Source organism: Papio anubis, chromosome 18 (assembly GCF_008728515.1).
Source record: "Papio anubis isolate 15944 chromosome 18, Panubis1.0, whole genome shotgun sequence".
NCBI lineage: Eukaryota > Metazoa > Chordata > Mammalia > Primates > Cercopithecidae > Papio > Papio anubis.
The window spans coordinates 55,875,530-55,901,887 of NC_044993.1; the positions used below are offsets into that span (position 1 = coordinate 55,875,530).

At 44.8% G+C, this 26,358-nt stretch overlaps 1 protein-coding gene across 5 annotated transcripts in view; it reads right to left on the reverse strand.

Moving 5' to 3' along the window:
• Positions 1–1,055: 1,055 nt before the first annotated feature.
• The window catches only part of SYT17 (synaptotagmin 17), a 94,342-nt gene continuing 69,039 nt past the window's right edge, over positions 1,056–26,358 (reverse strand). For all 5 annotated transcript variants that reach the window (XM_003916605.4, XM_009196090.3, XM_009196086.4 and 2 more), the window contains one exon: positions 1,056–2,476. In XM_003916605.4, the coding sequence (XP_003916654.1) occupies positions 2,280–2,476 (197 nt within the window). In that variant the 3' untranslated portion in view covers positions 1,056–2,279. The remainder of the gene's footprint in view (positions 2,477–26,358) is intronic.

The following is a 26,358-nucleotide window of genomic DNA, read 5'->3' on the forward strand; positions in this document are numbered from 1 at the left end:
TTGGTGACGAGTGAGTTCTCACTCTATTAAATAAAGCTGGTTGTTTAAATGAGCCTGGCACCTCCTCCTCTTTCACTCTCACTTCCTCTCTTGCCAAGTGACACACCTGTTCGCCCTTTGCCCTCTACCATGATTGTAAGCTTCCTGAGGCCTCAACAGAAGCCACACAGATGCCAGCACTGTGCTTCCTGTATAGCCTGCAGAACCATGAGCCAAATAAACCTCTTTATAAGTTACCTAGTCTCAGGTACTCCTTTACAGCAATGCAAAATGGATGAACACATCAACCTAACCTAGCCTTCCTGCTTCTCCCCCTTGACCGTCACAACACTTCCACTCCAGAATGGGAGACCCCATGAGGTTGTCTCTGCAATACCCAATGTAGCCCGAGGGGTGAAGCCATTTTGGCCCTTGGAGCAGTTACCTGAGTCAAGCCCTTAGCAGGGCCTGCCCAATAAAAAGCTAAATAAACCGTGAATCTTGCCCTGAGGATGTGAAAAGTTTTATAGAGAAGAGCAAAGCTGGAATAATTGGCATTAGTACACTGCTCAAGTCAAACAGATGTATTGCAAATACTCAACATTCTTGATCCTCAAAATCTATGAGTATAATAAATATCGTTGTTTTGAGGCTGGGTGTGGTGGCTCATGCCTGTAATTCCAGCACTTTTGGAGGCTGAGGTAGGCGGATCACTTGAGGCCAGGAGTTCAGTTCCAGCCTGGCCAACGTGGTGAAACCCTGTCTCTACTAAAAATACAAAAATTAGCAGGGCATGGTGGTGCACACCTGTAATCCCAGTCACTCGACAGGCTGAGGCAGGAGAATTGCTTGAATGCAGGAGGCAGAGGTTGCAGTGAGCAGAGACTGCACCAGTGAGCAGAGACTGCACCACTGCACTCTGGCCTGGACAACAGCGTGAGATTTTGTCTCAAAAAAAAAAAAAAAAAAATCATTGTTTTGACTTGTTCAGTATGGTTTGTTACACAGCAGTACTAGCTGCAATGCCCTCCCACCTTCTATGTCCTGCGTTCATGAAGAAAAAGATAACTCGAATGCATGGCACAAATAAATAATCTTTAATTTCAATAAATAGCTCCCCATCACACCAGCCATTATGCTGTGGAAAAAGATACAGAAGCATCCAACAGAGAAAGAGGAAAGAGAGAGAGAGAGAAGACCTATTCTAACTACACTAATTCCTTAGCACGAGAGACATGACATTGGTTCACAAACACAGAAGTATCCTCAGAGTATAACTAAGGAAGAAGATCATCATGGATGGGGTGTGACAGCCATTTTAATCCATGTATCAGGTCCTTTGTATGTCTTTTGTGGGTCACAATCACCATGATTCGGTCAAAAAATGTTACTTTTGCTCTATCATATCCTATTTACTTGACACACACATTACTGTTATCCAAGGTGGGGTCTCTGACAGACAGGAGGACACTGGTTGGACTCTCACTGGACAGGAGAGACAGAGAGAAGGCAGTGCTCAGGGCTGAGGTCCCAGCCCATCGCCATGCTCTCCAAGAGGACACATAGGCACACACGTCTTCGCCTGTGAGGGCACATGCACGAAGACATACACATATATACCCACAGGGAGTTTCCTGGGATGAGCTAACACAAGGACAATTCCATTAAGCCAGGAGAGGCTTCTGACACTGGAATAGTTTTGGTTGCCATTTGGCTTCTCCAAATGGTCCATAATCTAGTTATCACATTTACTAAGGAGAAGACAAAGATACTTACACCTTTAGAGAAAAGTATCAGGTTTGAAGAACCCCAGGGAACAGCAGCCTGTTCAGAAGTTACCCAGTGGGAGTGTGTTCTGGGAGTGGGGAGTGGTCAGGTCTCCCATATACTGGCCAAACTCTTGGTAAATAATAGAGTCTTGATGGAGGTTGGCACCCTTTGGGAGGTCCTTTCTCTGGCCTGAGGGTTGAAAGTGCATTTTGGGGCGGGAGTATTGACAAGAACAGGCAGTGCCAATAAGTCCGACGGCAGAGCCCACTGAGCTTGTGATCTACTACAGATGGGGCTTCTGGAAAGTTCCCAGGCCTCACTGACTGAGGGCGGCTATTTTGTGACCAATAGTCTGCTTCCTCACAGTTCTGAGAGGACTTGGGGAGTCTGTATGTCTGTGTGTGTGGACGTGTGTAGACATGTTGTGAGTGTGTATGCAGGTGTGGATGTAATAGTATGTGACATATTTTTTTCCGTCTTTTTTTTTTTTTTTTTTTTTAAACGAATGAAAGTTGCCTTCCCTGCAGCCCTCAGGTCACCTCCAGGGAGGCAGGAGACACGCGGTCACACTCAGCTCGAGACCTCAGGCTGTGCCACTGCTCCACGGCCGTGCGGTGCGTGTTGAGCATGCGCCTCCAGTGGTTGGACTCAGAGGGGCCTGAAGAGTACTGGCCAATGACGATCCTCCCGATGAAGTCATTGCTGCTCTTCATGTTGTGGCCGAAAACTAGGGAGTCAGAGGGTCAAGGGCAGGAGAGAGGCAAGAGGAAGGAAGGGAACAGAACAGAAAGGCAGAGAGGAGACAGAGGCCATTAGTCTACACATTCGTCAAGTGCAAACATGGTGGTCATCATTTAGGGCACGTTGTCTTTTTCCTTTCCTTGGTGAGAACTCCAACTCCCTCATCTCATCCTCCTGCGAGTCTCTGCAACAGCTGCACCTGGCTTCCTGCCATCCCATGCCAGCCAGATTCTTACCTCTCAGCCTTGGCATTGGCTGTTCCTTCTGCCAGATAGCTGCACCGCCTGCAATATGCAGCCTTAAACGTATGTCCCACAGCATCACCACACTGCATATAGAGCTCTGTAAGTGGATAGTTCTAGTGGAACAGTGAGCCTGTCAATGTAGTCCAGTTGAGCGATTAAACAAGGGTTTCTCAATCACGGAACTGTTGACATTATGGGCGGGATAATCCTTTGCTGTAACTGTCCTGTGCATTGTAGGATGTTTAGCAGCATCCCTGGTACCTACCTACTAGATGCTGATAGCAGCTCTCTCTACAGCTGTGACAACCCAAAATGTCTTCAGACATAGCCAAATGTCCCCTGGGGAGACCAGTGCATCCCAAATGGGAACCACTAGGTTAAGCCATGGTCCATGGGGCCAAATATCCTGGGCGCGAATCCTGGCTCTGTCATTTGACCAAGCTCTGGGACTCCGAGGCAGGCGAAGTAACCTCTCTGAGCCTCAGTTTCTTTGTTAGTTAAACAGGAATTTTAGTAGTGCTTCTCTCATAGGTCAATGTGCAATTGCTATGAAATATGTGTAAAGCTCTCAGCACACAGTGCCAAGCAAGTGGTAAGAGCTCAACAAATGTTACACTGCTATTTCGATCCTAAATTTCTGTCTGTTGACCTTTTATAAAAGAGATCTCATGTCTCCTCTGTTCCATTAAATGGTGGAAGTTTGCTGAGAGTAATGGCTATGGCAATTTCTTCCACCCCTTGTTGTGCTGCATGTCTCTTTGAAAGGCTTCTCTGTTAATCCCAACTTAAGCTTAATTTGTGTCTTTCAAGCCTAATGAGATGGTTAACTTGATTTAGCTTCCTGGCCAAGTTCCGCCTAATTCTGTATCTGTGTGTGGGTAGTCCAGGCATGCCATCTCACTAATGGGAAAGCAGGCTACGCCTGTGTTATAAAGGAAGGGCTACAGAATGGGGAATATCACAGATTCACCCAGCGTGAGCCGAGCAAAGGCGGGCTAGATCCCAGGAGGGATGCCGAATATCATATAAACCAACTAAAATATGCATCCAAAAACAGAGCTTGAATGCTAACAAGCCTCTGTTCTCCCCTGTGGATTTCACACCACGAATTCCAAATGGTGAAAATGAGGGAGAAAAAGAAAAATGGAAAAATAAAAACAAAAACTCCATCCATCGTCCAAAAGCCAAAAAGACTTAGGGGAAACCAGGCTACGTGAAATACTATGTCATCTTCATCAAGAGGGATGGGTACCTGTCAGCTCTGTGGAGAAAAAATGGACTGTGTATACTTTTTGTACATTTGGTAACATGTTCAGTATGCATAGGTGGACCTCATTTACATGCAAATTACTTATAAAAAGAAATAATAGGAATGGAAGCTTTGCTTAATAAATGAAATTGCTAAGGAGCTCTCGGCCTTTGAAAAAAAAAAATGAATAGATAACACTCAAGGCTTTTTGGAATGACACTCAGTGGCCAGTGTAAGGTTTGATCTCACCAAACGAGGACAAGTTACCAAAGTCCCCTTCCCTGCAAGCCTCAAATCTAAAATCAGATACTATCATGAGGCCACTTTAGGTCCCATTTGGTTTTCTTCTTTGGGGGCAAAATGTTCTATCTTCTTCTTCCTCTCCAAAGTTCAAGACAATACAGAAACTTCCCTTGTAAATGGGTATGGGTTCTACTTCTTTGTGAAAGGGATTTAAGAGAGGAAATTCTGACTGGGCACGGTGGCTCCCATCTGTAATCCCAGCACTTTGGGAGGCTGAGGCAGGTGGATCGCTTGAGCCCAGGAGTCTGAGACTAGCCTGGGCAACATGGAGAAACCCCACCTTTACTAAAAAATACAAAAAAATCAGCCAGATGTAGTGGTGCGTGCCTGTAGTCCCAGCTACTCGGGAGGCTGAGGTGGGAGGATCACCTGAACCTGGGGAAGTCAAGGCTGCAGTGATGGTGCCACTGCCTTGGATCTAGCCTGGGTAGCAAAGTGACCTTGCTTGTCTCAAAAAAAAAAAAAAAAAAAAAAAAAAGGGAAACTCAGTCTCAAGTCCTCTCATGTGCTGCTGGTGGAAAAGCAAGTTGGATCAAATTTTGGGGTGGTTTACAACATCTGTTCAAAATAAATACATCATAATTCATGACTCAGTATTTCACTTCTAGGAATTGATCCCATAGAATTTTCTGCACAACTGGACAAAAATATACATACAAGGTTATTTTATATAGCAGGAGTAGGCAAACTAGAGCCTCCAAGTCAAATGTAGACTACTACCTGTTTTTGTAAATAAAGTTTTATTGGGACACAGTCAAACCCATTTGTTTACATAATGCTGCTTTTGTGCAAAAAGGGCAGAGTTGATGTCTTAGTCCATTCAGGCCGCTGTAACAAAATGCCATAAACTGGGTGGCTTATAAACAACAAAAACTTATTGCTCACAGTTCTGGAGGCTGGGAAGTTCAAGATCAAGACACTAGCAAATTCGGTGTCTGGTGAGAAGCTGCTTCCTCACAGGTGGTATCTTCTCACTGAGTCCCCACATGGTGGAAGGGACAGACTAGTTCTCTGGGGCATCTTTTATAAGGGCACTAATCCCAATTATGAGGGCTCCAACCTTCATGACCTAATCATCTCCCAAAGGTCCCATCTCCTAATGTCATCACTTTGTGGGTTAGGATTTCAACATATAAATTTGGCAGGGTGGGGGACAACTATTCAGACTGACCACAGCAGCTGAATAATTTGGAGGCCATGTGGCCCTCAAAGCCTCACATATCTGCTATCTGTCCGGTTCATCCATGTTGTAGTGTTACTTTTTACGGCCAGCTAACATTCTGTTGTATGGATATGCCATGTTTTGCTTATCTATTCATCAGATGATGAATATTTGGGTTGTTTCCACCTTTTAACTATTATTATGGATAATGCTACCGTAAACATTTATGAACAAGTTTTTTTTTTTTCTTTTCTTTTTATTTTTGAGTGGGAATTTCACTCTTGTCACCCAGGCTGGGGTGCAGTGGCACGATCTTGGCTCACTGCAACCTCCGCCTCCTGGGTTCAAGTGATTCTCCTGCCTCAGACTCCCAAGTAGCTGGGATTACAGGCGCCCATCACCACACCCAGCTAATTTTTGTATTTTTTGGAAGAGATGGGGTTTTGCCACATTGACCAGCCTGGTCTCGAACTCCTGTCCTCAGGTGATCCGCCCATCTCAACCTTCCAAAATGCTGGGATTACAGGCATGAGTCACCATGGCTGGCCTATGTACCAAGTTTTTAAAGTCATACATTATGATCCATTTATATGAAATGTTCAGAATAGGCAGATCTTTAGAGACAGAAATTACCATTAGTGGTTATCAAGGATAGAGGAAAGAGGGAATGGGGAGTGATAGCTAATTGGCACAGAGCTCCTTTTTGGGGTGATAAAAATGTTCTGGAATTAGATAGTGGTGTTGGTTGCACAACCTTGAAAATATACTAAAAAGCACTGAATCATATACACCAAAAGGGTGAGTTTTAAGTTATGTGAATTTTATGTCAATTAAAAAAAAAAACTGCTCCTTATAGAAAAGTTTGCTGACCCCTGCACCAGGGCATTGTTTATAAGAAAGAAAAACAGGAAATGACAAGACTGTCCCTGAGGGAGTGTAGCTGGAGCTGGTGGTGCCCTGCCTACCCCTCAGCCCACCTTGGAGGCTGCTCATGTTTTCTGTGCATAGTGTCCTACCTCAAGCACCTGCAGCTTCCTGCCTGAGCCACATCAGCTTGTCTATGCTAACTGTGATTTATGGTGAGGACCTTGGGCCACTCAACATTAGCTTGACCTCTGCAGGAGCTGGAGACTAGGCTCAGCTACCCAGATAGTCAGCCATGACTATATGACCGACCTCTTCTAACTATGCTGGAAACCAATGCTCGGGTGACCTTCTTTGGGTGGCAATACCCTGAGTCTGTTGTCACACATCCTTGCAAGGAGAATCAGGCACTGCTCATATAACTCCAGTTGAGGAGAACAACTGGAAGTTTGCACCTGTCTCTCTTGGACTCTTTCCTATGACAAAGAGGACTCTTTCCCCTTTCTTAGTCTGCTGGGCTGCTATAACAAATTACCATAAACAGGAAGACTTATAAACAACAGGAATTGATTTCCTAATGGTTCCAGAAGCTAGGAAGTCCAAGATCAAGGTACCAGCAGATTCGGTGTCTGGTGAGGGCTTGCTCTCCTTCATAGGTGGTGCCTTCTCATGCAATAGAAGCAGCAAGGCACTTCTCTTGGGTTTCTCTTATAAGGGCACCAACCACATTCATGAGGGCAGAGCCTTCATGGTCTAATCACCTTCCACATGGGGATTAGGATCCAACATAAGACTTTGGGGGGAACAACACATTCAGACCATAGCAGCAATCTTTCACTTTGCTGATTTTAATCTGTATGCTCTTTCTGTAATAAACTGTAACCATGAGAATGGTTGCAAGTTCTGTGGTGAATCATTGAACCTGAGGGTGATTTTGAAGACCCCCATACTGCAGATATCCACTCGTCAAACATCCTTGATTCGTTTTCCTCCTTTTCCTGTCTCATTTGCCATTCCCTTACTCAAGCTTCCTGAGGTCACCTCCTAGTAGCCTACTTGAGCTCAAGTCATTAAGTTTGTCTTTGGGAGTTACCTAGAATAAGACTGGAGGAAACAAATTAAGTAACTTCTGAAGTAATAATACCACGGAAATCCATGTTGCCATTAAAAATGAGACAGACTTATCTATGTGAAATGGAAAAATCTCCAAGACATATTGCTAGGAGACAAAAGCACATTACAAAACAGTATAAGTAAGCACAATCTTTTTGTTAAAAAGAATGTTAATATACGTAAAGAAAACAGTATCTGGATGTTCACCACACTGTTCAGAGTGGCTCTGTCTGGGAAGGGGGAAACAGAGGAAAATTTCCACTTTCTGTATCATATAAGTATGTACAGTTTGAACTTCTTACAGCAAGTACATATTAGTTTGGAAAGAAAACAAAGGAAAAATAAGTCACCATTAGAGAATCCACATGTAAGTCGCCAGAAGGGACGAAAACTAAAAGGAAGTCTAATATCCTACGCTCCTCATCCCAATTTGTAGAGTAACTTGGCTGGTGAATCACTTGGCCCTTGAAAGATGGGAGCGCTTGAGTGATTCAGCCTTTCTGATGGGAGGCAGTTTCTGCCATGGCCATCTGAGTTAATTAGCAGGCACTGGAACTTGCAAATCACTTGGTAAAGTTATGGCAATCTTAACAGTCTTAAAAAAAATTAAATGCAAATTATAATAAAGTGAAGCTGAAGATAACTCATGACTTCTATTAGAAAAGTTGCCTGGGAGAATATCAAGATTGCCATCACTGTAAATTCTAAGAAGTGTGTTGGAGAAAATAGAGAATTAAAACTAGACATGTCAGGGGCCAGGTGCAGTGGCTCACACCTGTAATTCCAGCACTTTGGAAGGTCAAGGTGGGAGGATCGCTTGAACCCAAGAATTTGAGACCAGCTTGGGCAACATAGCAAGACCCTGTTTCTACAGATTTCTTTTTTAAAGACTAAACATGTAGAATCCAGAAAGGGGCGTAGGGACAGTGGATCAGATAACCCAGCCCTCTCCATGTTATAAGTAAGGAAACAAAGTCACATAGCTAATTGGTGATAAAATTTGCAGTATTTAATAACCTGTGAATGAAACCAATTCCTTATAATCACATTCCTAAATTCGTTCTCTTTAGAAACATCCATAACTAAAAATTTTGTTGTAAAGTACTGCCACCAAATATTCCTACTGATGGTTATGGGGGACTCCTTTTAATGTAGTCACTAATGTATTTCTGGATATTGTAAGCCAAAAATACAATTCTAAGCCCCCTAACCATCTGAATGGACCTCTCCTCTTGGCCAAGGGCATTCCAAAGGTGACCTGAAAAGGTAGTTCAGGCTGTGATGGGAAGGGGAAGTCAGACATGCCACCATTAACATCAAGACAGATCTTAAGACTGATAGAACTAATTCTTTTTTTTTCTTTTCTTTTTTTTATTTTTTGAGACAAGGTCTCGCTCTGTTACCCAGGTGTGGTGGCATGATCTCAGGTCACTGCAACCTCTGCCTCCCAGGCTCAAGTGATCCTTCTACCTCAGCTTCCCAAGTAACTGGGACCACAGGTGCACACCACTATGCCTGGATTTTTTTTTTTTTGGTACTTTCGGTAGAGATGGGGTTTCACCATGTTGCTCAGGCTGGTCTCTAACTCCTGAGCTCAAGTGATCTTCCCGCCTTGGCCTCTCAAAGTGCGGGGATTATAGATGTGAGCCATTGTGCCCAACCAGAAAAGACTCTTTAAGTCTGATAAGAAACATTTACAATCTATTCTCTCTGAAGCCTGCTACCTAGAGGTTTTATCTGCATGATAAAACCTGAGTGTCTACAACCCTTTATTGTAATTTAGACATTGATTTCAGGTCTTTAGATAATAACCAATTGCCAGTCTTTGAATCCACCTAAGACCTGGAAGTCACCCCACACGCTCCCCAGTCCCTGCTTCCAGCTGTCCCATCTTTCTGGACTGAACCAACGTACCTCTTACATGTATTGATTGATGTCTTATGTCTCCCTAAAATGTACAAAACCAAGCTGTAGCCTGACCACCTTGGACACATGTTCTCAGGACCTCCTGAGGCTGTTTCATGCACAGGTCCTTAGCCTTGGCAAAATAAACTCCTAAACGGATTGCGATTTGTCTCAGATACTTTTTGGTTTACAAAATGTACACACTCTAAGTGTACCCTAGTCATCTGGAAGCAATTTCTCAACAACCTGTACAATCTGGAGTGTGGCAAAAAAAAAAAAAAAAAACCATCAAAACAGTCAGAATTGATGTCACAAGTCTATGCACAAAATCCATGAAGAGGGGCTTTCTCCAAGAACCTATTTAATGCTCATGGATTTAGACATAATTCAAATTAACTCAGTCATCTGGTTTTCCCATCTGGAGTAACTTAATATAGTGGATTGTGAGTACCAGATAGACACAAGAACTCAAAAAACTACAATAGAATGAAACCATTTGGTGAAGGAGCAAATAACATTTTCCTCCTTCACAGGGCTGGGGGCTATGCTCAGAGTGATCATTTATTTTTATAATTATGATCATGAATCCATTAGAATGTTCTGCTGAATGGACCAAAGGAAGTATGGGAATTTTGCTGTCATACACAGTTAAAAATGTTAAGCCTCGTTTACAGCTTAAGGGGAAAGTGATCAGTTAGTGGAAACTACTCTCACAAACTGCTTTTAGTTCTCTCCCAATGATTATAGACTGGCACCTTGCACAGTACCTTGCTCTAATGTTTTCTATCCGGATTTTGCTGAATCTTCAGCATCCTAAGGCTACCCTCTGGGGACAGGCAAGTACCCGGAAGTCCAGTTCCCTTCCTCAGACAGTGCACGGACACACCCTGCCTATTCCACTTTTAGGAATTTGAGACACAACTTACCTGGAAAGAGTTATCAACATATCTATTTCCACCGTACCACAGCAATTTAAGTTGGGGAAACACAACCAGGAAACAAAAGTGTGGTGGGAGGGACCCACCAGGGCTCAAAGGTCAGGCTTTGAAGGAGCCCAGGATAAAGATCAGTTTATTAAGCACCTACTGTGTGTTAGGGCCACGGCTAAGCACGTCAGTGGATTGACTCATTTAATCATCACATCAAACTTCCAGAACAGGGTTTCTCACCCTTGATACTGCTGACATTATGGGCCAGATCATTCTGTATTGTGCGGTGCTGTCCTGAGCACTCTAAAATGTTTGGTAGCACCTATCATCCCACGCTAAATATCATTAGCAATTCCTCCATCTCCCCTGTTTCTCTTTTTATTTTATTTTATTTTATTTCATTTCATTTTATTTTATTTTATTTTTGAGACAGAGTCTTGCTCTGTTGCCCAGGCTGGAGTGCAGTGGTGCGATCTCGGCTCACTGCAACCTCTGCCTCCCGGGTTCAAGCGATTCTCCTGCCTCAGCCTCCTGAGTAGCTGGGACTACAGGTATGCACCACCACGCCTGGCTAATTTTTGTATTTTTCAGTAGAGACGGGGTTTCACCATGTTGGCCAGGCTGGTCTGGAATACCTGACCTCAGGTGATTCGCCTGCCTCAGCCTCCTGATGTGCTGGGGTTACAGGCATGAGCCACCATGCCTGGCCTCCTCTATCTCCCTTGTGACTGCCAAAAGTATCTCTAGACATTGCCAGATGTACCCTGGGGATACAATTGCCACCCTTCCCACCCCCCACCTCCCACATTTGAGAAGTGCGTTAAGGCAGTTGCTTTCACTGGCTCATTTTACAGCTGAGAAGAGTGAGGTCTAGAGGGTGAAGGGAGATCACTCACTGTTTCAGTCAAAATCTAAGTAGCCTGAATGAGTCAGGGACAAGTTGAGGCTTTCACCTGTTGATATTTGCTGTAAAAACGAATTTGTTCTTTACCACAGGAGCTAAATTCTTTGGTCGCTAATTTAGTTTGCCAAGGCAGACGGTTCTGGAAGGGAAGCTGGATGACTTAGAATGTGGGTGTAATAAACACTGCAAATTAAAAGGAAAAAAAAAAACCATCTTTACCGATGGAAGCAGACTCCACAGTTTCTCATTTTGCATTTGGTTCACAAGGTAATGAAGGACTCTCATCTGTGCCCTAGGCTCTCACTGCTCCCATATATGCAACTCTGAGTCTGACAGCACAGTGCAGGGACACCCCCAGATTATGGCTGGCACCCCAAACCCTCATCACTGTGCCCTGCGATCTACCTCTTTGATGCTAGGTTAAGATGTTCCCCTATTTCTGAAAGAAAAAAGGAAAAAATGCACAGCAGGACCCACCCTGGGCTGTTTCATAGTCCTGCCTACTTCCTCATCGTCAAGGGGTACCCACAATTCATCATCAGGTTGTTCATGAGTTATCTGAACTGTTGGAGGAGACATAACGCAGTCTACAAGGGCCTGTTTCTTCCCCCTTTTCCTTCTTCCTACAGGGCAGCTCTGACACACTGCAACACAGGTGGTCCTCATTCTGTTTTCAACTTTTGCAAAACCTCTTCTCACTAGAGCACTGCCTTTTTGTTTTTCTTCTTTCAGAAACCTAGAAGCTTTTTCAGGTTTTCTTTTTTTTTCTTTTTTTTTTTTTTTGAGACGGAGTCTGGCTCTGTTGCCCAGGCTGGAGTGCAGTGGCGCAATCTCGGCTCACTGCAAGCTCCGCCTCCCAGGTTTCGTCATTCTCCTGCCTCAGCCTCCCGAGTAGCTGGGACTACAGGCGCCCACCACCTCGCCCGGCTAGTTTTTTGTACTTTTTTAGTAGAGATGGGGTTTCACCGTGTTCGCCAGGATGATCTCGATCTCCTGACCTCGTGATCTGCCCGTTTCGGCCTCCCAAAGTGCTGGGATTATAGGCTTGAGCCACCGTGCCCGGCCTTTTTTTTTTTTAAACAAGGTACATCATATCCCTTCCCCGGGCCTCAGTTTCCCCCTTTATACAATGGGCGGGCGGGTATACATAGATTTTGAGTTCTTTTTTAGCTATGACATTTCATGAGTTCTAAGAAGTTTCATCCATGACTGAAGGGTGGTGTTTTTCAAGCTTTTCTGGCTCACTTCATGATTCACAGCAGCTGCTGGGACAGAATTTTTTTTTCATGTTTTTCCTTCCAACAGTCATAATGACGATTCAGTTAACTTTATCATAATAATAAAAAAATCAGTAATGGCAAATCCTGAGGTCTGTGTACTAGGAACTGAGAAAAGCACTTTATATATGTTATTGCTTTTCTTTTTTAAACTTAAATCCATATCACAGCCCTATTTTTATTGCCATTTTGCAGATGGGGAATTTGAGGCTCGGAGAAGTTAAGAGGTTGAGTGTCCAAAACTACCCAGCCAGCATGAGGCACAGTAGAAATTGAAACTCAAAGTTCAGCATAATTTCTTCCTTTATCTCAAAAAGAAGAGGCCGAACACAGTGGCTTATGCCTGTAATCCCAGCACTTTGAGAGGTCAACATGGGAGGATCGCTTGAGCCCAGGGATTCAAGACCAGCCTGGGCAACACAGTGAGACTCTTTCTCTATAAAAAAATGTAAAACGTAGCTGGGCATGTTGGTGCACGCCTGTGGTCCCAGCTGCTTGGGAGGCTGAGGCGGGAGGACTGCTTGAGCCCGGGAGGTGGAGGTTGCAATGAGGCATGATCACGCCACTGCACTCCAGCCTGGTTGAAAGAGTAAGACCCTGCCTCAAATAATAATAATAATAATAATAATAATAATAATAGTCTCACCCATTTCCTACTTCCCTTGACCCTCCCATGTGACAAGGACCAGATTGGGTAATAGAGATCCATGGTATGTGCATCTGTGTTTGAAGAGGGGTTAAAACCTCAACCAGCATATAAAGGAAAAGGCCAACAGTCAGAATGGCCCTGGAAAGTCCCATAAAAATCCTCATAAAGACCCCACGTTGGGGCCCTTCTGGCCATCTCTCTAGGGTCCAGCACGGTCAAGATTGGCTCCGACTTTTGAATGAGCCTGTTCGGTCAAGCAGCAGATAAGGAAGGAAGATGTCCTATGTTAAAGATACTTAGTATGAAAAATACAATGATAGTACCCAACAGTTCTGTAGTGCTTATCACAGACCAGCCCTGTCCTGCGGATTTCAATACACAAATTTAATCTGCACCACAAATCTATGAGGTTTGTACTATTATTACCACTATTTTATTATTGCCTTGAGCCTACAGGGCATACACTGACAGCGTGGTGCATCGTCCTGAGGACGGACCTAGACCAGTCCTGAGCAGGCCCTGGAAATAGGCTTGGGCTGTTTGGGTGGGAAATTCTGGGATCCCAGTATTTGCAAATGATCTAGAAAGGAAGATGTGGGCTCCTTGATGCCTGGACTCCTCACTCCGTGAATTTCTTTTCTCCTCCCATTTACAGCATGAAGCCCAAGGTAGAAGCCCTCTTTGACCTGGTCCGCAGGCAATATCGGCTTAGAACGAATTATTTAATTTTTATCTTAAGAGAGTGCAGTGGCGTGGCATGATTATAGCTCACTGCAGCCTCAACCTCCTGGGCTCAAATGATCCTCCTGGCTCAGGTTCCTGAGTAGCTGGAACTACAGGGGCACCTCACCACGCCCAGCTAATTAATTTTTTTTTTTTAAGACATGGGGTCTCGCTATGTTGTCCAGGCTGATAGGCTGATCATGGACTCCTGGCTTCAAGCAATCTTACTCTCCTCAGCCTTCCAAAGTGTTGGATTACAGGTGTGAGCCACTGTGCCCGGCCAGAATTTTTTAACGCCGTTGTTTTCAACGGGCCAATTTTGCCCCACAATCTGGAGGCATTTTTTATTGTCATGTCTTAGAGGGAGGGGTGCTGCTGGCTTCTAGCGGGTAGATCTCAGGGGTGCTGCTCACCGTTCTACAAAGCACAGGACAGGCCCTACAGTGAATAGCAATCCGGCCCCAGATATCAATAGAAGTGTGGAGGTAGAAAACCTCTGCCTTAAGGGGAAAGCAGCAATGATGGGAGTTCCCTTCATTAAAACCGAAGCCTCCCCTCTCCCAACCAAAGGAAAGCCGTGGAGACTGAAAAGATGGCAGATCCACAGGGTTAAGCAGCTGGGAGGCTCAGGAGCGGGTGGGAGGAGAGTCACCTTCACTGAGCTAGACACAGCTTGGGAGCTCAGCATAGAAAAAAATTTAGAGCAAATTTAAGGGGAGAGAAACGGGGGAGTGGAGGAGAAACCTCTGAGAAATGTTGCTTTGGCTTATGAATTAGATCTCTTTCTCCTTCCTCAAGAGCTGAAAGGCAAGGTTGAAATTTCTTTTAAAATTCCTTTGGGGCTGTGGGACCCCTTTCTTTATGCCTCAGTGTGGAGACCGAGCCACGTGGAGCCTGTGCTGAAGATGACATATGGGTTGAAGAATCACTTTCAGACTAACGTGTGAATCACACCGACTAGAAGGAAGCACTTAAAGGTGTCACTATAAAGCAATGTGCTTGTTTTGACATGAACAACCAAAATATATACATCTGACTAGGGGGTCCTCTCTACATTTGTTTCAGAGATGCTGGCATTGCTTGGGGGGAAATGTACACTGCAAACTGTCTACAGAGCTAGTTACAATATTTCATCTGTGCCATGAAATGTACACTGCAAACTATCTGCAAGCTAGTTACAATGTTTCATCTATGTCATGAGCTTTGGGGATGAGGTAAGGCTTGCAGAGAAGGTCTGGAATCAAATTCACCATGAGCACCCGAGCAAGTGTGGTGATATCATTAGAATGTTATGTTGTTATCTTCCAATTTCATTTTTGTCTTTAGGGGATGATAAATCAGACCTTCCCCCCTCAGGGCCCAGCTTTACCCCCCAAGAGATTCTGTTGATTGGATTGGGGGGCCTGTGTGGCAGCGGTTTTCAAATGCTCCCCAAGTGGATCTCATGTGGTCAGGTTAGATGCAGAATGAAAATATGAGTTGACTGGTGGCTTAGCTGGGTTGAAGAAAGGAGCCTGATCCTACTATTTCCTCTTCTTGATTTAAAACTCTCTGATCATAACTGTGCAGGTTTTGTCCCTGCAAGGTGAAGCCTGTCCAGCAGGCTCACTGAGGGAGTTGCAGAGGATGGTGCCTATGGTGGGCAGGCATTTCCCAGAAAGAAGAGGGGAGCAAGAAGACTTGAGCAACTTAGTCCCATCCCACCGAGACTGGGACCTCTAGATGCACACTCATTATGTTCTCAATTATGTAAGTCACTTCTTCCCTGGGAGGAACAAATAAAGAACTGAAAGAGGGCTGGGCGTGGGGGTTCACCCTTGTAATCCCACCTCTTTGGGAGGCCAAGGCAGGTGGATCACCTGAGGTCAGGAGTTCAAGACCAGCCTGGCCAACATGGTGAAACCCCATCTCTACTAAAAATACAAAAATTAGCCAGGTATGGTGGTGGGTGCCTGTCATCCTAGTTACTGGGGAGGCTGAGACAGGAGGATCTCTTGAACCCAGGAGGTGGAGGTTGCAGTGAGCCAAGATCGCACCACTGTACTCCAGCCTGGGCAACAAGAGTGAAACTCTGTCTCAAGAAGAAAAAAAAAAAAAAAAAGGGAATCCAGAGGTGTTACTCTAGGGCTGGGGTAGACACACTTTTTCTCTTCCTTTTCTTTTCTTAAGAAGCAGGGTCCAGACTGGATTAAGAAAATGTGGCATAGGCCGGGCGCGGTGGCTCAAGCCTGTAATCCCAGCACTTTGGGAGGCCGAGACGGGCGGATCACGAGGTCAGGAGATCGAGACCATCCTGACTAACACGGTGAAACCCCATCTCTACTAAAAAATACAAAAAACTAGCCGGGCGTGGTGGCGGGCGCCTGTAGTCCCAGCTACTCGGGAGGCTGAGGCAGGAGAATGGCGTCAACCCGGGAGGCGGAGCTTGCAGTGAGCTGAGATCCGGCCACTGCACTCCAGCCTGAACGGCAGAGCGAGACTCCGTCTCAAAAAAAAAAAAAAAAAAAGAAAATGTGGCACATATACACCATGGAATACTTTGCAGCCATAAAAAAGGATGAGTTCGTGTCCTTTGTAGGGACATGGATGCAGCTGGAAACCATCATTCTCAGCAAACTAACACAAGAACAGAAAACCAAACACCACATGTTCTCACTCATAGGTGGGAATTGAACAATGAGATCACTTGGACACAGGAAGGGGAACATCACACACCGGGTCCTATTGTGGGGTGGGGGGAGGGGGGAGGGATAGGATTACAAGATATACCTAATGTAAATGACGAGTTAATGGGTGCAGCACACCAACATGGCACATGTATACATATGTAACAAACCTGCACATTGTGCACATGTACCCTAGAACATAAAGTATAATATAAATAAATAAACAAACAAATAAATAAATAGAATCAGGGTCTTGCTCCATTGCCCAGGCTGGAGTGCAGTGACATGATCATAGCTCACTGCAAATCTCCAACTCCCAGGCGCAATCTAGAGGTCCCAGTCTCTGTGGGATGGGACTAAGTTGTTAAAGTTCTTTTTGCTCTCCTCTTCTTTCTGGGACCTGCCTGCCTCAGCCTCCCAAGGAGTTGGGACTACAGGCACATACAACCACACCTGGCTAATTAAAAACTATTAAAAAAAAATTTTTTTTTGGTAGATTCAGGATCTTGAATCTGTTGTTGTCCAGGCTTATCTTGAACTCCTGAGCTCATGCTATCTTCCCACCTCGGCCTCCTAAAGTCTTGGGATTACAAGCATGAGCCACCACACCAGGCCAACATACTTTTTCTATAAAGGATCAGACAGTAAATATTATAGGTTTTGAGGGCCACCTATGGCCTCTATTGGAAGCATTCAACTTTGCTACACTAGCAGAGAGCAGCCACAAACAGTATGTTGATTAATGCACATGGCTGTATTCCAATAAAACTTTATTTACAAAATCAGGGAGTGGGCTGTAGTTTGCTGACCTCTGGTCTGTCTAAAGCAGTGGTTCCCGAAGTGTGGTCTCCACACCAGCAGTAGCAGCATCACCTGGAAACCTGTTAGAAATGCGAATTCTCAAGCCCACTCTGCTATACCAAATCAGAAACTCTTGGGCAGAGTCTCAGCAGTCTGTTCTAACAAATCTCTGAATGACTGTGATGCACGCTGGAGTTTAAAGCAGGACTACACATAACCATCTAGGGAGCTCTTTAGACTATAGTGGTGGGGGAGGGGATCTTCCTGGCCAGTTGACACAGTCTCTGGAGGTGGCACCCAAACATCCATCCCAGCTTTTTAAAATTTTCCCAGTGACCCTAATGTGTAGCCAGGTTTGAGATTCACTGGATTAGGGTAAGTGCCTCATGGAAATATTAAGTTTGCAAGAATCCTCTTCAAAACACCCAAAGAATCAACCTCATTTCTTTAGCATGATGCTTCATTTCTAATTTTTTAAAGGTGCTGCTGAGCTTAATATAGATGAACCATTCCGCTTTCCATGACCTCAAGTTATTTAAAAAAATAATAATAATACATGTCTCAGCCAGACACGGTGGCTCACTCCTGGCATCCCAGCACTTTGGGAGGCCAAGGCGGGTGGATCGCTTGACCTCAAGAGTTCAAGACCAGCCTGGTGAAACCCTGTCTCTACTAAAAATACAAAAATTAGCCGGGCGTGGTTGTGTGCACCTGTAGTCCCGGCAACTTGGGAGGCTGAGGTGGGAGAATTGCTTGAGCCTGGGAGGCAGAGGTTGCGGTGAGCCGAGATGGCGCCACTGCACTCCAGCCTGGGTGACAGAGTGAGACCCTGACTCAAAACAAAACAAACAAACAAAAACATGTATGTTTCATTTCAAAGGATGAAGAATTCTGCCACATTTATGTTTTCTTTCAATGTGTGGCAGGCTCTCAAGGTAATTTCAAAAAGATGTCTCAAACATGGGTTTTTTGTTTTGTTTTGTTTTGAGACAGTCTTGCTCCGTCACCCAGGCTGGAGTGCAGTGGCACAATCTCAGCTCGCTGCAACTTCCACCTCCTAGGTTCAAGTGAGCACATCCAGCTAATTTTTGTATTTTTAGTAGAGACAGGGTTTTGCCATGTTAGCCAGGCTGCTCTCAAACTCCTGACCTCAAATGAGCCACCTGCCTCGGCCTCCCAAAGTGCTGGGATTACAGGTGTGAGCCACTGCACTCAGCTCAAACGTGTTTTGAATAGCGGTAACATCCCTTAAAGAGCAGTAGGCCACATGTAGAGGCCCTGTGGCCCTGTGTATGCGCAATCCCATTCCTCCCTCACAGCAGCCTAGGAACAAGCTTGTGAGATGCTCCCATTTTCCAGATAAATTGACGGAGGCTCAGGGTGTAAGTACAATGAGCAGAATTGTCCAAAAGAGGCTCTGGGAGCTTAGGTGAAACATCTGGACCATGAACTGTCTGGGACCAGCTTTCCTCCCACCCTGGGAGCTTCCTCCCCTGGGAAGAGGAAGCTGTCATTTCCCATGGGCCCTAAGGTCTCTGGTCACCGGTGCTAACCCACCTGCCCCCACTGACAAGGCTGCCTGCTCACGCTTGCGCTATAAAATGGCGGGATGGTGGGCACAAAGTCCTGGCCCTAGAACTCAGACGCGCACCACAGACCTGCAGCAGCTCTCCAAAGGATGGTGGTTACGGAGAGGGAATTCAAGCCTCTTCCTTTCTTGCCAGTGCCTGTCCTATAGGCCTTTTCCTTACCCCCCAACAGAGTCTCTTCCTTAACCTACACTGTGGGTCAATGTGGCATGTGTCTGGAATCCTCACGCAAGACAAGGTGTCAAGTCCCAGTGACAGGAGGAGGCCCACCTGGGACCCAGCCTGTGGTCCAGTGGTAGAACAGGATTTGAATTCGGGTCCTGATGACCTTTTCTGAGTAAGTTCCAATTCCTAACCTCAGCTCTTGGGATATGTGGCATCCCAAATTATGCTCTGAAAGAAATGCCACTTGCTTTGATGGGCAAATTCTAGCATGTTTTTAAAATCACCCTGTTACTAGAATGGATAGGTAAGTTGTGGTATAGCAACACTCTGAAATACTATTATCCCCAAAATGTGAATAGAAAAATGACAACTACACACAATGACACAAATTTCACAAAGATAATGCTGAATGAAAGGAGGGGTGTGATCCCATTTACATAAAGGTCAAAAAGAGGCAAAATGAATGTATGGCAGGAAAGGTCAGGATGGTGGCTGCCCTGGGGGAGGGGGAAGTAACTGGCATGGGCTGTGAGGGAATTTCTGAGAATGTTTCTGGTTCTTAATCTGAGTAGCTGTCACACGGGAGTGTTCATTTTGTATAAATTCTTGAATTGGGAGCACCTTTCTGTATGTGTGTTGGACTTCAACAAAAAGTCACCTTAAAAAAAACTAATGGGGCCAGGCACGGTGGTCACGCCTGTAATCCCAGCACTGTGGGAGGCTGAGGCAAGAGGATCACTTGAGCCCAGGAATTCAGGACCAGCCCTGGGAAAATAGCAAGACCTTTACAAAAAAGAATTAAAAATTAGCTGGATGCAGTGGCATGCCCGTGGAGTCCCAGCTATTTGGGAAGGATCGCTTGAGTCTGGGAGGTTGAGGCTGCAATGAGCTCCCCCCGCAAACACACACCCATGTTTGAGACATCTTTTTGCAATTACCTCAAGAGCCTGCCCCACATTGAAATGGGATTAACATCAGTAACTGACTTTGAAATGCTTGATAAAAATATGAGTTGAGAGAGAGAGAGTTGGATAGATGTGTGATGAAGCAAACAGCAAAATGTTCACTGCACTCCAACCTGGGCGATGGAGCAAACCCTGCTTCTTAAAGAAAGAAAAGAAAAAAAAGAAAAGAAAAGAAGAAAGAGAAAAAGTGTGTCTACCCTGGCCCTAGACTAACACCTCTGGACTCTCTTTCAATTCTTTTTTTCTTCTTCTTCTTGAGACGGAGTTTCCCTCTTGTTGCCCGGGCTGGAGTACAATGGCACCACCTCGGCTCACTGCAACCTCCGCCTCCCGGGTTCAAGAGATTCGCCTGTCTCCAGCCTGGGCAATAGAGTGAGACCCTGTCTCCAAACACACACACACACACACACATGCACACACACACAGACACACACACACACAAAACCATGTTTGAGACATCTTTTTGAAATTACCTCGAGAGCCTGCCCCACATTGAAATGGGATTAACATCAGCAACTGACTTTGAAATGCTTGATAAAAATATGAGTTGAGAGAGAGAGTTGGATAGATGTGTGATGAAGCAAACAGCGAAATGTTCATTACAGAATATGGGTGTTCATGGGACAATTCTTTCAATATGTTTAAAAAATTATTTTCTTTCTTTTTTTTTTTTTTTTTGAGACAGAGTCTCGCTCTGTCGCCCAGGCTAGAGTGCAGTGGCGCGATCTCAGCTCACCGCAAGCTCCGCCTCCCGGGTTCACACCATTCTCCTGCCTCAGCCTCCCGAGTAACTGGGAGAACAGGCGCCCGACACTGCGCCCGGCTAATTTTTCATATTTTTAGTAGAGACAGCGTTTCACCGTGGTCTCGATCTCCTGACCTCGTGATCCGTCTGCCTCGGCCTCCCAAAGTGCTGGGATTACAGGCTTGAGCCACCGCGCCCAGTCCTAAATTTTTTTTTTAATAAAATGTTAAACCAAAGCCTTTAAAATAAAAGCAACCAGACACACAAACAACTCAATCGTCCTACTTTTATTGCCTCTACTTGCTTCTTTATGCCATGGAAATGTTCATTTCCAGGTGAGGGTATCCAAAGATCGATACCATGAGCTGAGTGACTACTCAGTTTGCAGGCTGGTATGAGGCTGTTGGATCCTAGAGCAAGAAGAGGACTTGGTGAATCTGCTGGGGACAAGGGAGTGAGCAAGACAAGACGACCTGGATGAAAGTATGGAGCCCCCAGTGACTCCAGGTTATCCCAATGACTCCAATAACAGACCACGCATGGCCAGAAATACCAACCAGGGCCTGAACCAAAGAGTCTGGAACCTTCATATTTTGTCCACCCAAAACACCAAACAAAGGTTCAATGGTCCTTTGTACCAATGAGCACACTGGATCCTGCTCAGAGCCCTCTCCTGCCTTTAATGCCTTCCACCTTCCATGTGAAAAGCACTTGGAAAGATGTTCCACACCAGTAGTCATCAGAAAATGCAAATTAAAACCACAACCACTTGTTTCATTTTTTAAAAATATCCCCACGGTCTTATTAAAGTCTTACTTACACAGAATAAAATCCATCTATTTCCAAGTATCTAATTTGAAGAATTTTAATCACTGCCTGTGATTGTGTAAGTACCACCAGAGATAACCAAGATATAGCTCTTTCCCCAAAGAAAGTTCCTTCCTCTTGTCCCTTTCCACTCCATCCCCTCCCTGGCTCGAGTTGGCTGGACACAAGTAGTAGTACCTTGTCTGCTGCTTTCTTTCATCATAGTTTATTTATTTGTTTGCTTGTTTATTTATTTATTTTTGAGATGGAGTCTCGCTCTGTCACCCAGGCTGGAGTGCAGTGGCGGGGTCTCAGCTCACTGCAAGCTCCGCCTTGCAGGTTCACTCCATTCTCTTGCCTCAGTGTCCCGAATAGCTGGGACTACAGGCGCCTGCCACCATGCCCAGCTAATTTTCTGTATTTTTAATAGAGACAGGATTTCGCCATGTTAGCCAGGCTGGTCTCAAACTCCTGACCTCAAGTAATCCATCCACCTCAGCTTCCCAAAGTGTGGGAATCACAGGCGTGAGCCACCATACCCGGCCCAGTAGTATTCTAATGTATGAATGTCTCACAATTTGTTTATCCATTCATCAGTTGATGGACATTTGGATTATTTCCACTTTTTTGGTGATTACAAATAATGCTTCTGGGAACATCTGTATACATGGCTTTTTTTGTAGACATATGTTTTTATTTCTCTTGGGTAAATACCTAGGAGAATAATTCATGGGTTGGATAGTAAATATATATTTACCCTTATAAGCCACGTTCATAACTGTTTTCAAAGTGGCTGTAGCAGCTTGCATTCCACCAAAAATGCATGAGAGTTCCAGTTGCTTCATATTCTCACCAACGCTTCTTGTTTTCCATCTTTTAAACTTAACTGTACTAGTGGGTGTGCAGTGGTAATGTATTGTGGTTTTAATTTGCTGTTGATTGATGAAGAGCAGCATCTTTTCATGCACTTCTTTGCCATCCATGTATTCTCTTTTTGTGCAGTGTGTCTTTTCAAACCTTTTGCCCATTTTTATTGGGGTGTGGACTGTCTTACTGAGTTACAAGAGCTCTTTATATATTCTGGATATGGGCTTTTTGTTGGATATATGCTTTGCCAAAAATTTCTCTCAGGGTGTGGCTTGGCTTTTTATTTTCTTGACTATGTCTTTTGAAGAACAAAGGTTTTCAATCTTGATGAAGTCCGTTTATCACTTTTTCACTCATTGCAAAAATAATGATAATCCACACACTGGATTTTGGAAGGCAGTGACCAATACAGAACTGCTTTGCCTATGCCAACTGTAAAATAAAGACTACAGTCAAATCTGAGATTATTACATAATTAAAAATAAAGATGCTTTTTAAAGGTAAAGAGGGATGATAAAAAATGTCGCCTCGTGGTTGTTCAGAACTTAACAGTTTTCAAAGCTTGCTTATGTCATTCTTACAAGAATCTTTTGAGGGGCAAGGGGTCAGGACCTCCCTGAGCTAAAACATTTGCCCAAGTCATCTGTTTCAACTGGATGCTTCAAGAAGACACAACAAAGTAAAAATTGTGCCACTGGCTGGGCGCAGTGGCTCATGCCTGTAATCCCAGCAGCACTTCGGGAGACCCGGGCAGGAGGTTTGCTTGGGGCAAGGATGTGCCATTAAAAAAAAAAAAAAAAAATTGCAAATCTGACACTATCTATCAAAATTGACCAACATACATGCTTTGACCCAGCCATCCCGCTGCTAGGATTTAGGTCACAGTACATTCGAACACATCAGCAGAGATATATGTGAGGATGCTCACTCTAACAATGTTTCTAAGCACAGAAAAAAATGATTAACCTCAATGTTTACCAACAGGAGACCCACCAAATAGATTACTTTTCAACTAATCGATTGTATGGGATATCATGCGGCCGTAATAATGAAAGGGTTTTATACTTCTCCACCTCAATCACTTGATCTCTTTGCTGTTTCTCCTGCCAGCGCCTTTGTGCTGCTGTTCCCTCTGGCTGGAATGCTCTTCCCACAAACATCCACATGGCATATCTCTGATCTCCTGAAAGGCTAGGATCAAAGATCACCTTCCCCTTGGCCACCCTTTAATAACTGTCACCCTCACCCCATCCATCACGACCCCCTTTCTCTGCTCCCATTTTCTCATTTGGATTTAACATCACCTCTCAACTGCAAAATTCAGTTATTTGTTTTGTTTATTGCCTGTCTTCCCACATTAAAGCATTAGCCTGCTGAACCCAGGATTTTTGTCTAATTTGCTCACTGTCATAGCCGCAGTGCCTGGCTCATAAGAGGGACTCATGCATATTTGTTAAATGAATAAATAGATGCTAATTTGGAAAACTGTCTAAGATGTATGAAGTGAGAAGAGCAAGTGGCAGAAAAGCATATATATTTTGGATGCTAACAAAAGAGAGTAGCGATATAGACATACACATACACAGATGTGCACATATACATGCACACACGCGTATACATACCACGTACACACATATGTATACATATATACACACATTAGTGCATACATTCCTGGAAAGAGCCTAGATGTTAAAAGTTGTTAGCTCTAAGTAGGGGAAACTAGGGACTTTCACTTTTTGTTTAATTCTTCCCCATTTATGGTTGCACCATAAACGTGTGTAGTTTCTAGATATTTGAATAATATATAAGTGATATTCAATTTTACATATTCATATGCAAATATTAATTGGTATCAATTTATTAATATTCATTATTAATATATTGATGGCTAATAATATTTATAGAAATAGTACATACAATATATACATATAAAATATATGAGTTATAGGACAGATACAGTGGCTCATGCCTGCAATCCATGCACTTTGGGAGGCCAAGGCGGGTGGATCACCTGAGGTCAGGAGTTCAAGACCAGCCTGGCCAACATGGTGAAACCTCGTCTCTACTAAAAATACAAAAATTAGCTGGGCTTGGTGGTGGGTGCCTGTAATCCCAGCTACTTGGAAGGCTGAGGCAGGAGAATCTCTTGAACCCGGGAGGTGGAGGTTGCAGTGAGCCGAGATCACACCACTGTACTCCAGCCTGGGTGACAGAGTGAGACTCTGTCTCAAAATAAATAAATAAATAATATATGAATTATATCTAAATAATAGTATGCATATCTATATATACACATATACATGAGGTATGGAAAAATTATATCTTTTATAATAGCAATACTAAAAAGTCATCAGTACTACTCCTTCCCATGTAACCCCTTCACATCACCACATTGTGGTGACATGTTCTGCTCATCTTCCCAAGAGGCCTCCTCGCACCGTCTCAAGCTGGGCTGAGCTGCAGTCCATCTGCCCAGCCCCTGCCACCTGGGAGATGGGGCTTGTTTGCAGAGCAAGGTATTTCTGTTTGCCTAAGCTTTTATGGGTGGAGACAGGGAAGCCGTTTGAAAAATCTGCACAGATCAGCGTGGACTCACTCAGCATGCTCTGGCTCTGAGTTCTTCACACTCAGGCAGTTAAAAAGAAGCCACTGGGAATGATGAGAGGTTAAAATGTCATAAGGAGAGTAAACAAGCCTCAAACAGGTGCAGAACAGGCACTGACTGGCTCTGAGCCCACGCAACCTGCCCTTCTCAGCGCCTGGTGGACATCACCACCCAACCCCGAAAACCTCAGAGGACGCACAGAATCCCATCATTCTAGCTCAGGGGTTCTTAACTTTGGTACCATAGGTATTTGGGGCTGGATGATTTTCTGTTGTAAGGGTCTGTGTGTGTACTGTGGGATATCTAGCAGTATCCCTGGCCACTACCAACAAGAGGCCAGGAGCGTCCCTGAGCTGTGACAATAAAAATGCCTCCAGACATTGCCAAATGTCCTCTGAGGGGACAGTGTCACCCCAGGTTGAGAACCACTGGTTTAACTGCTTTCATAAGTCAGCAGGTGACCCGGGCTCTCCAGCCAAAAGGTTTTCCAGGCTCTTGCCAGCCTGGAATTTAGTGGTGTGAGATTCCCCCACTGTTAACCCTGACCGTAAACTCAGAGGCCACAAGTGCTCTGGGAGGTTGTGGAGCAAGCGTGTTCAGGGCATGGACTGGCTCTTCTATTTGCCTGCTTGGGTGTCTGAGCAGAGATGGCTGTGTGGTCAGCAAAGCCTGTTCACTGCTCTCCCTCAACATGTAGCTGGACTACATTTCCCAGCCTCTCCTACAGAGTTCCGGTTAATAGAATATGAGTGGAATTGGAAGTGGAAGTGATGTACATTACTTCTAGGCTTGGCCCATGAAAACTTTCCAGGCAGTCCTCAACTCTCTCTCCTCCCCAGCCACCAGCTAGAGATGAAACCCCCCAAGGCCAGAGAAGATGGCAGAGCCATGAGATGGAAGGCGCCTGGGCCACTGAATCACCACATGGAAGGTCACTCAGGACAGGATCCTCGAAGGACCTTGTGCAAGAAAGAAATAAGATTCTGGTCCAGGCTGGGTGGCTCATGCCTGTATTCCCAGCACTTTGGGAGGCTGAGAGGGGAAAATTGCCTGAGGCCAGGAGTTCAAGACCAGCTTGGGCAAAATAGTGAGATCCCCATCTCTACGAAAAATTTTTAAAAATGGCAGGCACGGTGGCACACACCTGTAGTCCCAGCTACTCAGGAGATGGAGGCGGGAGGATCACTTGAGCCCAGGAGTTCAAGGCTGCAGTGAGCTCAGATCGTGCCACTGCATTCCAGCCTGGGGGACAGAGCAAGATCCTGTCTCAAAAAATAATAATAATAAAGAAAAGAAAAGAAATAAACTTCCGTGGTGTCAAACCACAAGACCTTG